The sequence below is a fragment of the Hippopotamus amphibius genome, chromosome 9, assembly GCF_030028045.1.
Source record: "Hippopotamus amphibius kiboko isolate mHipAmp2 chromosome 9, mHipAmp2.hap2, whole genome shotgun sequence".
NCBI lineage: Eukaryota > Metazoa > Chordata > Mammalia > Artiodactyla > Hippopotamidae > Hippopotamus > Hippopotamus amphibius.
This window is the reverse complement of record NC_080194.1, coordinates 140620543-140633154: the sequence shown is the minus strand read 5'-3', so window position 1 is coordinate 140633154 and position 12612 is coordinate 140620543. Positions and strand designations below refer to the sequence as shown.

The following is a 12612-nucleotide window of genomic DNA, read 5'->3' as shown; positions in this document are numbered from 1 at the left end:
TCCACATGCCACGGAGCAACTAAGCTCGTGCACCACAACTATTGAGACTGTGCTCTAAAGCCCGTGAGCCACAACTACTGAGCCCATGTGCCACAACTACTGAAGCCCACGTGCCACAACTACTGAAGCCCACGCACCTAGGCCCCGTGCTCCACAAGAGAAGCCACTACAATGAGGAGCCCACACACCACAATGAAGAGTAGCCCCCACTCACAGCAACTAGAGAAAGCCCGTGTGCAGCAACGAAGACCCAACGCAGCCAATAAATAAATAAACTTATAAAAAAAAAGCAGATTAATGGTAGAAGAAAAAAAGGTCAAAAGAGGACAGCTCAGAGAGGTCTAGGGGACTCGTGGGCACAGAACTCACGGCGCACAGTCAGCAGACGGGACAGCAGAGGCTTCACGAGGCGCCTGAACATCCCTGCCCGCCCGTGGATGACAGCAAACACACACCCTAAGTCAGGCGCTAGGGTGACGCACCCGCCACCACTGGCCACCCCAGCGGGGCTTGGAGGAGACTGGAGGCTGGCAGGTCGAGCTGTCGGTGCCGGCGCAGCGCACGCCTCCTCACTCGGGCCCCAACCTGCACTAGTGGGCCGCCGCGCCGTCTGCACCCACCCCACCTCCCCTCCCCTCGTCCCCTCCGGCCCCCCGGCAAAGAAAACCAGTTCCAACCCCGGAGTCCTGCACACACCCTGAAGCCGAGACTTACAGAGGAGGTTGCTCTTCTACATCATCCCTTACAGTGGCATCTAACCAGCACCTGCTGTATGCCACACCACACAGACACTGAGGGGCACTCTCTGACCAGCCCACTGCGGATGCAGAGGTGCCGCTGCAGAGAGAACCTCCGGCTGCGGCGGCTTCAGGAACCCTCTGAGCTTGCCTCCCCCAGAAGAGGCCACCCAGAGCCACGGAGGCCCTGCCTCCCAGTGTCCGAACGAGGCAGGGCCTCCCAGGGCCGGGAAGGCCACCCAGGGAGGTGTCCGCAGGCACAGAAAGCAGCTCCGCACTGCCCTCCTCGAGGCACCCAGGTCCCTCAGACAGCACCCCCATGCGGCCAGCCTGGGCTGTTGGTCCCCAGGGCACACGGCCGCTGGCTCTTGTCGGAGGCGCACGGCGTGGCCAACAGACTGAGTTCCTCCAGAGCGTCCAGGCCACCAGGTCCAAATCCGTGGTGCCCACCTGAGGGCGCGCTTGCCCCCAGGACCCTCGGGAAGGCCCGGAGACATCTGTGGTTGTCGTGACCGGTAGGGTGTCACACGCATCTGGTGGGCGGGGCCTGGGACACGGCTACACATCCTACGGGGCAGAGGCGGGCCCCCACAGCGCAGAACCATGGGCCCAACGGGGCTGAGGTTGAGAACCCAGTTTACACGCGCTCTTCCATCCTGGGAACGCAAATAAACCCTGCTCTCTTGCCCGTACCCAGCCGCTGACAAAAACCACGTGGCCCACCACCCTCCCCAGAGTGAGCAGACGTGACTACTGTCTTTATCTTGGGGACAGGCCAGAGCCCTCTCGGCGTGGCACAAGCCCTAAACGCCAGCCCCCTGGGGACGCACGGACGCGGCTCGGCGGCCCCACCCGCGCCAGCCGCCTGGCTCCCAGAGCTCACAGCCAGTATCTTGATCCTCTGAAGCAGAGGGAAGCTGGCAGCTGTGAAAGGCAATGTTTATGGAAAACAAACGCCAAAAGTGCCCGAGCGCATACTACATACGACAGGCGCAAAACAACGGCCCCCACGGTTCTGGGGAACTGGGTGGATCCTTCCTTCAGCGCCCTCGGGAAGCGCCTGGTACAGCCGCGTCCACCACCTGACCTGATGGGATGTCCCAGTTCACCGAGGGCGCCTGCGGTGGGCTCCCAGCACCCCAGCCCCAAGAGCCTCGAGGAGGGGCGCAGTGGGCTTTTAACCTGAAACCAGCACAACCCGTGAGCCCCGCTCACCGACACGGGGTGGGGGGGGGGCGGTCTTTGGCCGTGGGAACCACACAGGACAACGAAAAGCACTGTGACTGTTCAGCAAGCGGAAGCCTGGGGAGGCCGGCACTCGCTCACATCCACACGCGTGCGTGCACGCACGCGCGCCCACACAGGCGGTCCCTTCCTTACACACACGCTTCCAGGGAGCAGGGAAGGAGGAAGGGAATCGGGTGCCTGGACACCGAGCTCACCACAGCGGATGCCACCTCGCAGCCTCATGGCGACACGCAGGCCGCTCAGCCTCATGGCGACACGCAGGCCGCTCGGAGCACCAGCAGCATCTCGGGGCTCAGCACAGACAGGCCGCCCGGGAGGCGAGGAGCCCCCTTCCCCGGAGACGCGGCCGAGGTGTCAGGAACACAGGCAGCGGCCGCCGGAGAAGAGCGGCCGCAGGGGCGGCAGATGCCTTCTCGTCCACCTCACGCAGCCGCCACCCACCGGACACAACACCCTTCGCTCCTGCTCCGAGCCTCTCCGCGCTTCCCACCTTCCTGAGGAGGCAGGGGGCCCGGGCCGCACTAGGGGACGGGGGGCACTGCAGATCTGGAGGGGCTGCGTCGGGTTCTTCACACAGGCGAACAGTGCAGAGTTGAGTGTGTGCACGTGTGCGAGCGGGAGAGCACGTGGGCACATCTGTGTACCACCACGATCCCCAGACTGAGCCCAGGGCAGAGGTCCCGGCTCTGGTGAGGCTCTGCCCGCGGCCCGTGAAGCAGGGCTGGGCAGGGCAGGCCTGACTCGGGGTCCTCAGCGCCAGGCTCTGCGGCTCGGTGGCGGGTGAGGGGCACGGCCCAGCCGGGAGGCACAGACCGCCCGGGGCCACACCTGGGTCAGAGGCCGGTCCAGAAGGCGGACGCCCTGGGACCCGGAAAGCCTGATCCAGGCACGTAACACAACCCGCTTCCGGCCCAGAGAAGTGTGTCAGTGAGACCCATCTGGTTCAACACACTCTTTCTTTGAAAGGTTTTGCAAAACCATCACCAAGTTAAATAGGCTGTGGGCCTTCTGCCTGGACGAACATAAAAGGGACAGGTCTAAAAAGGGTTGGTAAACAGAGAATAAAGCCCTGCTCCCCAGATGGCATCCAGCCCCGTGGTCACCCTGCTCCCCTCCCCCCGGCCAGAGAGATCACCCGTGTGACACAGAGCAGCCCTTCCAGGGCCCACCCAGGGCACAGGGATCTGCAGGACTGACAGGGCTGGCCCGGCCCACCTGCTCTTTGCTCTCTGTTCAGCAGAGAAAACACTGGGCAGGACAGTGACCACAAGCTCAACAGCGCCCCCCACCATGCAGCACGGCCCCTTACAGGCGAGGAGGGGAAGGGACCGGGCCTCTGGAGCGCAGCAGGCAGCACCAGGACAAAATCCAAACCCCTGCAGCCGGGCCTGCGGATGGGGTGTTTAGGGTGCTTGTCCGAGGAGAATTAAAAATGGTAACCTCAAGTTAACATAACACTGTAAATCAACTACACTTCAAAAAATTAAATGTTTTAAAAAATGGTAAAAAAAAAAAAAAAAAATCAAACGAAAAACAACCTAGTAACATCAGCTACGCGTTGGTCAGCTTTTCAGTATCCCCTGTGCCTGCAACTCTGCACATCGGTGATAAAACACGCCCCGTCGGAGGGACCCTGACCCCATGCTCGGTCCACCCCTGCCGTGAGCACACAGAACAAACCACAGGCAGGAGACAGTCACGGTCGGGTGCACAGCCAAGCCCGGAGCTCTGAGCACACCACTGCCCCGACCCCGGGATCGCTGGACCCTCCAGATCACAAGACTGAGGCCAGAAGGGCCGCTGAGGGCCCACCACCAACGTGGTGGCCCTGGGGCTGGCGCCACGGCCCCATCCGGCCCCAGGACCCCAGCCCCTGGCAGCCCATCCACCTGCCACACCCCAAAGGCGCAAGGCAGGCTTCACACCAGAGGAGAACCAGAGAACATGAGCATTTGTGACACCTTGGGACACACAATATGTCAGCGAAGGCTGAAGCCCCTCGACCCCGCGGCATCGCGAAACCGAGGGACAAGTCTCCCGAGGGCACTGAACGTCCTCCGCTCTGAGCCTCGTGAAACCAGTCCACTTGCTCATGTGAAGCCACCATTTTCTCTAGGAAACTAAGAAAAAGTCAAATATGACCTGAGATACATTTAAGGAGTCTTTTGCAATTGAAAAAGATACCTATTAAGATAATCAACTTCTTTCCACCAAAAGCCAGGCCCAGAGCGGCAGCCCACAGGCCCGGAGCCCTCCGGCCCAGGGCAGGCACAGCGACGCACCGCTCCCGGGCTGGGCCTGCCTCCAGCGCGCCCCCGCTGCCCCGGCCCCCGTGCACCCCAAATGCACCACACCCCGGAGACCCGCTTCCTCCACTAGCTGCGCATCTGCTTGCCCCTGAGATTCCCCCGCGCCTCGGGGGCTTTCTGTACCGCGCCTGGTACAGAGGAGGAATCACCCCACGACACTGCAAGATGACTTCAGGAGCAAGGAATGACCACCAGCAGGCGCCCTGCCGTGTAGACACACCGCAGGGCGCAGACAGCCCCGCAGAGAGGGGAGCGGAAGAGCAAGTCCTCCAACGCCACGACCGAGGCCGACCGTCCTCCCGACAAAACGCCTTCTCGGGTGCTCCCCGGAGCAGCCCCCGCCGTCGCCTCCCCGTCGCCCCTCCTCACCTGCCGTCACGGTGTCCACGTCCCTGGCAGCCAGCTCCTCCACCTCCGACCTCTTTCTCAGCTCAAACCTCCGGGACAAGCCTTCTCGGGGTTTCCATAACTCCTGGATCAGGAGGGGCTTCTCGTTGTCGCCGAACACGCGGAAGCCCCGGGCCTGCCACTGGCGCCCGGCCTCGCCGGCCTGGCCCACCACATCGCACAGCACGTACTGGCCGGCGCGCTCGGGGCTCAGGGCGTAGCGCTCCAGGGCCTCCCTCACCAGCTCGCGGGCGCTGGACGTGCCGGTGGCCAGGACGCTCTTGTAGTGGGTGCCCGTGCACACGCTGTCCCCGAACACCTTCAGGACCCCGGGGGCTGAGAGCTGGGTGGAGAGCTCGGCGGGGTCGTCACCGGCGCCCAGGCCGGAGCAGGTGGCGTCCAGGTCGCGGTACTTGTAGCTCAGCGTCCGGGACAGCACGCCAGACAGCAGCTGGCCCTGCCGCTTCAGCTTGCTCTTGGCGGGCGGGGACATGATGAAGTGGGTCCCATAGAACATGGCGGGCCCGTCTTCACAGGCGAGCACCCAGGGCTCCGGCCAACGGCGGGGAAAAGGCCACGTCCTGGGAGAAAACCAAAGGTGGGTGAGCATCGACCAGCAGAGCGCAGGGGCCCACGAGACTCAGGGGAACGTCAACCGACTGCACCTGCCAACCAGGGCCCGGCGCCCCAGCAGAAGCCACTCACACAGCACCTGGGCCTGGTCCCACAGTGAGGATATGGCCAAAGCTGGCAAGATCACAGGGGACAAAGCGGGTCTGAAGGGGGTGCAACGCCCTTCAAGGAAAGCCGTTACTAGGACGCACGGTGAGGTCACCCAAAAGCAAGACACAAGAAGCCTGGGCACCGTGCACTCCGCACAGCAGGTGGCCAAGAAACAGGGCCGGCCAGCGCGGGGACGGGTCGGGCTCGCAGGCCAGAGTCCCAGCAGGGCTGCCAGCCTCCTCCGAGGCAGCCCCCATCCGTCCCATCGCAGCGAGAGAAAAGCGCACGAGGCCAAACTCCATCGCCCCCACACCACAGCAACGCAACTAGGCCGTCGGGCCACGGCACAGCCACGCAGGCAGAGCCGCAAGTGACCCGGCATTCAGAACACAACCCCCAAAAAACGCTGCTCCTGGGTGACCGGTCCTGGCCGGGAGGAGCCACTTTCCTGGGACGGCAGCACTGGAATGGACACATGACCGCCACGGACACAAGAGGGCCCTTCCAGCAGCAGTGGAGGCATGGCTGGAATGCATGTGTCCACCCACGGTGTCCAGCCTGGTGTTCCGGCCCGGGCCAGGGCAGAGAGGCGGCCTTGACGGGGAAATAAGAAAACAGCTCTGGGACACTGAGGTGTGTCATAAAGTCATGACTCTGGTGCGCTGAGCGCTGCAAAGGCACAGGGTTCCAGAGGGAGAGCTCCTCAGGGCCCCTCACCCAAAGCTCTGGGGGAGCAGGCGGGCAGCGTAAAAGATGTCCTGCTTCGCAAAAACTAAGGCTTCACAGCAACTCTGTGGAGGCTGAACACCGCCCGTCTCCTGACTCTGTGCCCCACTTCCAGGCAGACAGACCAAAGAAGAAAGGCCCATTCTCTAGAAGGCTCTGGAAACAGAGGCCCAGGACCCGGTGAGAGCAGCTCTGGACACCTGCCACGGTGACGGATGTCAGCACTGAACTCCGCTGCTGTCCTCTCTTCAGCCCTGACTCACTCATGGTCACAGGCACTGGGAGAGGCTTTGGGGAAGGAAGGGGACTGCCCAGGGCACGAGAAGTGACTCAGGAACCCTCCCAAAGGACCTGCGCCACCCCGAGGGACCCAACAGGGCAAGTGTCCCGGCCTCAACCTTGACACTGAACTGGGTTCTTCCCAGCTGGCCCCGGGCCTCCGTCACGTCTGCGAAGTCATCACGCCCACCAGGGCTGTCGTGAATGAAGGCTGAGAAGCAGCCCGGCCCTTTGGTTCCTCTAGAACCAGCCACCAGACATCCTCGGAGGACCCTGCACGCTTCAAAATGCTTCTGACAACTTCATGCACCGAAACCTGGGTTCAGAACACTAACGTCTGCCCCACGGGTGCGGGCTGGGATGGGGGGCACTCCTCCTGGGCCTACAGCCTGCGGCTCACGGCTTACCACCACAGAGCCTGGACTGGGAGCAGCTTTCTGAAGCCTCAGCCTGCCGACAACAGCCAAGCGTCCTACGCAGAGGAGCACACGAGGGTCTCTGGGCTGGGGGAGTCAAGCTGTAAAGGAGTATCTAGGCACAAGGCTGTTTCTCCTCTCCCGAGGAAAGTGCACACGTCTGCTCATCGGAGGCTACGGAGCCCAGAGCTGGCTGTGGCTCCCCCCTTGGACCTGTCCAAGGCCCGGACGGAACTTACAACAGAAGCACTTCCCACAGCCCTCACGTGAGAAGCACACGGCACTGGCTCGCGGCTCGCACGCCACATCAGCAGCTTCAAAGCACGGTGCCTTCTGACAGCCACGCAACCCGCCTCAGAAACTCCCAGCACGCGCCTCTGGCCGCCACTCATTCTCGGTGGACCTGACCCCTCCACAGACACTTGGCCCACTCTGGGCACAGCCCCCACGGTCCCGACCCAAACCTGAAGGGGCCCCCAATGCAGCCCCTGCCACCAGGCAGCGTGTGGCTGGGAAACCTCTGCCTTTGGAGACGATGCCTGAATGTAAATTTAGGTACAGAGCTGAAAATGGTGGGAGCTGTGTCTCAGCGGAAACCCAACTCGCAGAAAAGTCAGAAAGGAAAAGACATCTAAAAGGCCCCCAGGTACAACGGAGAAGTAAAATGCGAGTAAAATGCTATTTTGCACCCGGGGTGGATCCTTACAGGTTCTGAAAATGATACAATTCTGCTTTCATTAAAAAAGAAATATAAAATTACAAATACACAGCTGCTAGGTCCCCTCCCAGGGCCGTGGAAGGGAGCCCCTCCCTCCTTTTCTAGCGCAAAGTTAGCGACACCACGCAACGGGGGTGGAAAATGCAGGAGAGACTGTGACTCCCTCCCTCACAGTAACTGCTTCCTAAGCCCCAGGGAACACAGACCCTGATCTACTTGACCAATTTTATCAGCAGGCTCTCTTCTCCTCACAATCACTCCCTCTGTGGCCCACCTTCAGTGAGTAACCACGGAGGGCGGCCACTCGCCATGCGTGCCTTTCCTCCACAACCACCGCAAGCAGAGTACAGATTTCCCCTTTGTCAAAACGGGACAGACGCGTTTTTGCAAAGGGTAAGAGGAGTGCAGGAGTTTCCTATAGAGCAGATCTCGCCCAGGGTAACCAGATCTGTTTTTTTGGAAGCATGACCTGCCTCTTCCTTTTCTGCTCAGTTCTCTCCTCTCACAAATACTTGGGGAAACAGGGGCCGAAAGCTGTAGGTCGCTTGCTGTTGCCTCTCCTGGAGAATGTTTTTCTCTTGTTCTCAAGGAAGAGTCCAATTTCTGATGAAAACAAGCTCAAGTCACAGCAGCGAGTGAGGTCAGTGTGGGGCTGACCAAATGGGTGGAGGGACATGGCCGTTCCAACGCTGCCATGTGGGATCCATTAGAATTTCCACCAGGGCAGGAAGGGGAAAGGCTCTGCTTTACCCCACCCGCCATAAATCCTGTCTTAACAACTCCAGCCAGAGGGATGCTTTTAAGTACAAAAATAATTTAATCAGATTTAACTCTGACATGCTAGCCTCTTGAGAGACGGCTGACTTTCTCTGCCAGCGGGATTAATAAGGACTGGCTCCTCTCTGGAATGTACGAGAGGTGGCCTGTGCTAACGGGAGACACCTGTAACTCACCGGAGACACCTGTAATCACTGGTGGGCGGGGACTCGTTAAATTCTTTTCAGCAATTCAGATTAATCAAACACTTGACCAGGTGCCGGAGCCCGAGAGTCTGGGTCTGCAGCCCCGCCCGGCCCCGCCAATCGGCTCCCTAACGGGAAATGATCCAGCTTCTTCTGCAGGGGTCCCCAGGAGCCCCAGCTCCGCATGTTCTCTCAGATGCACTCTTTGCTGAGGGGCTGGGAGTGGTACAGAAATAGCTGGGAGACAATGCCTTCAGCTGGCGCACTAGTGGGGAACGCGCCGCTGTGTGAACAGGAAAGCCCTGACGGGCTGTGGGCGGGGGATGTCACCCCGACCCGGGAGGGGGGGTACGGACTCCTGCGCCCTGTGCCCACCTGCAGACCCCTCTCCAAGGGGGCCACCGGAGAGTCTGAGGCCCGGGGAATCCCGCCCTTGGGGTGTCAGGCTCCGGGGGTCGCAGGCGGCGGTGGCCGCAGCGGACGCCCTGGAATCCGCAGGCTGGGCCGCCCTCGCCTGTGTAGCGGGCCTGCGGGACCCGCCCCCCGAGGCTGCGCCGGGGCCCTGGAGCCGCCTGTTTCCACGGTAACCGGGCAAGCCGGGCCTGGGTGGCCGGAGAGATGCCCCGTGCCGGCCCAGCTGCCCCAGAGTGCGCCCCGTGCCCACCCCGCGCCCCGGACCCCCGTACGCCACGGAGCGACCCCCGCCTCCGCCGCCGCTCCTCGCGCACCCCGCACTCACCTCCAACCCAGCCCGCCGCCGCCGCCGCCGCCGCGTTCCCGCGCGGCTCCCACACCCGCCGTTAGCCGGAGCCCGTGCTCTGCACCCGCGCGCCGCGCCTCCTGCCGGCCGCCCAACGCACGGGGCGGGTCCGCGGGGCGGCGGTGGGCGGGGTCGGAGGTGGGCGGGGCAGGCGGCGCCCGGAGGAAAGCGTGGGTTTCTTTCGCCGCCACCCAATAGAGATGGGACGGGCCCTGGGGAGGGGCGGGGCCTCCGAGGGACGAGCCGCAGGCCCAATGGACGCGGATGAGAGGGGGCGGGGTCTCCGCGGAGGTGGGGGGTGAGCGAAGGGCGGGGCCTTAGCTCCTCCTGAGGCCCCCCCAACGGACCAGCTCAAGGCCTGGAAGGGGCGGGGTCTAAAGGGGAGGGGCGGAGCCGCTGAGGGGTAGGGCTGAGCGCCGGCACCACCTGCCGACCAATTTTTTTTTTTTTTTTTTTTTTTTTAGAATTTATCAATCCTGTTTTTTTCCTGCCGACCAATTAATGGGTGCGGGCGTGGCCTCGAAGGCAGGGAAGGGCGGGGTTGGCTGCGGAGAGGCGGGGCTGTGCGGCGCACCCTGTCTTCAGCTCAAGGGGCGGGGCCTATGCAGGAGTGGCGGGGCCCCGTGCTAAGCTCCGGGGCCACGTGTTGGCCTCAGGCTGGCCGAGGGAGGCGGGGGGTACTGGCAAATGGTTCGGTCCCCACCTTCTAGTCCCTAGGCGGACAAGGCCAAGGAGAAGAGGAAGCAGAGTTGGGCAAGCGCTGATGGGAAGGGGGCGGTACAGAGCTGTGACTCTGATAGGTGAACATCCAAAGCATGGAAAGAGGACATCTCCCTTACAATCTGTCCCCCACCCAGCAGCCAGAGTCTTAAGTGACAAATCAGATCATGGCACTCTTCTGCTTCAAAAGATGCAAAACGGGGCCAGGTCAGCTCCGGGGCTCCGGCCCAAAAGCCCTCCTCGGGTGACTCGTTTTAAAAGAAGCTCGTGTCCTTAGAGCTCACGTTGGCACCAGTCCTGGGGTTGGAGTTTCACCTTAGAGAAAGGCTTCTCACAGACAGCTCCCTTTGTACCGCGCTGCTCACGGTCTAGACCTGGGGGATCCACGTGGCCTCGGGTAAAAAGATGCAGAATTCTGATCCTGGGAATCTTTTTGTTAACAGCTACTGGGGTATAAAGCTTTATGGTAATGACCCCAATCTTACGAAGGGGAAAGCGGGGAGGAGGAAATGACATTTATTGGCAGACTCTGTGCCAGGGGCTTCACGTTGGTCTTCTCATCTAAAGCTCACATCAACTCTTGTGAGGCAGATGTTGCTACACCCAGAGAGGTCAAACAGCTAGAGGCAGAGCCAAGAATTGAGCCTGGGACCCTGTGATTAAATAACACCCTTTGACAGGACTCCGCATATACGTGTACAACCTCCCTCCCTCTGACCCCAAAGAGGCAAGTATCAGAGCTGGAAGGAGAATCTGGGTTTAAACCTGTGTTTTCCTCCTAAGGCATTCCTCACCAGGATCCTGTCCCAAACCCCACCCCTTCCCACACCCCTCTTCAGCAGGGGTTGGCAAACTCCCACCTGTGAGCCAAATCTGGGCTGCTGTTTTTATAAATAAAGTTTTATTGGAACACTGCCACATCTCTTTGTTTACATACTGTCTAAAACTGCTTTCGTGCAACAGAGACTTTACAGCCCCCAAACCCTAAAATATTTACTCTCTGGCCCTTTACAGAAACATTCACGGGCCCCTGCTCTTCAGGATCTAGGAACGCCAGCTCTCCGCTATCTCTACGCTGTTTCACACATCTCTGTCTTTGCTCAGGCCATCCCCTCTGCCTTGGAACACCTTTCCCAATTACATGAGTGCTCAGGCTGCCATAGCAAAACAACAGACTGGGGGCTTAACCTGTGGAAATTTATCTTCTCACGGTTCTGGAGGCTGGAAGTCCAAGATCAAGGTGCCGAGAAGGTTGATGTCTTCTGAGGCTTCTCTCCTTGGCTTGTAGATGGCCAGCTCCTCCCTGCGTCCTCACACAGCCTTTCCTATGTGTGTGTCTGTGTCCTAATCGCCTCTTATAAGGACACCAGTCAGACTGGATTAGGGCCCACCCTCATGACCTCCTTTTAACTTAATCACTTCCTTAAAGGCCCCATTTCCAAATACAGTCACATTCTGAGATGCTGGGGGTTAGATCTGCAATATATGGATTTTAAGGGAACACAGTTCAGCCCCTAACACCAATCTTCATCACCTGGCTAATTCCTACTCATCCTTTAAGACTGAGATTAGGTGCTACTTATGTAGTTGTTCCCCTCCCCCAACCAAGGTGGGTCCCAGTGATTCACACCTTCTGGTTTCCACACCCCTGTGCAGTCCCCTCCCAGGGCTGACCTGTGTAAACAGTAAGACATTGCCAAAGTGACAGTATGACTCCTGGAGCTAAATTATAAAAGACGTGGCTTCCACCCTTGCTCTGCCTTGGACCATTCACTCTGGAGGGAGATGACCGCCATGTTGGGAGGACACTCAAGCAGCCCTAGAGAGGTCCACGTGGCAGGAAAAAAAATGCCTCCTACCAATAGACAGGATCAACCTGCCATTCACACAAGGCACCCTGGATGCGGGTCCCCCAGCCCCAGGAACTTTCAGATGACTGCAACCCTGACAACATCCTGACTGCATCTAATGAGGGACCCTCTGCCAGAACTACCCAGCAAAGCTACTTCCAAATTCCCAACCCTCAGAAACCATGTGAGATGATAAACGTTTATCACTGATTTGCGTCACTAAGTTTTGGGGCAGTTTATTATGCAGCAAGAGATAAACGAACACCCCTTATCCAGAAAGGCCTCCGTGACCCCCAGACTTGGCTACATGCCCCTCCTCTGTGCTCCCACAGACTTATTTTTTCTTGGCCATGAGGCTGTATGTGGGATCTTAGCTCCCCGACCAGGGATTGAACCCGGGCCCTCAGCAGTGAGAGCATGAAGTCCTAACCACTGAACCGCCAGGGAATTCCCTCCACAGACTCTTATTCTTCATCTTTTTATTAACCAAGTCCATGCTGCATCGAACCACGTTCCTTAAATGCAAATTAGATGTTGCTCCTCCGTGGCCCGTAGTCCTCTGGTCACTTTCCTTTGCACTTAGAATAAAGTAGGGTTTACAAAACCCTACTCCCCCCGCTCTCCCCCTCCACCACGCAGCTCCAGCCACGCCGAACGTCTGTTTTCAAACACACTAAGCTCATTCCCTCCTCTGAAACCTTTCCCCTTGCAGTGTTCTCTTCCCCAAATGCTTGTCCTGTTGTGCTGGCTCGGTGCCATCCTCCTCTCCTGACCACT

General features: G+C 59.9%; 1 protein-coding gene across 1 annotated transcript in view; it reads right to left on the bottom strand.

The window, feature by feature from the left end:
- Positions 1-11460, bottom strand: part of LOC130860545 (ras-associating and dilute domain-containing protein-like) — a 45544-nt gene extending 34084 nt beyond the window's left edge. The window contains exons 1-2 of the mRNA XM_057748882.1: positions 11174-11460; positions 4664-5262 (exon numbers count right to left, since the gene is read on the bottom strand). Coding sequence (XP_057604865.1) covers positions 4664-5198 — 535 coding nt within the window. The 5' untranslated portion in view covers positions 5199-5262; positions 11174-11460. The remainder of the gene's footprint in view (positions 1-4663; positions 5263-11173) is intronic.
- Between the last annotated feature and the right edge of the window lie 1152 nt (positions 11461-12612).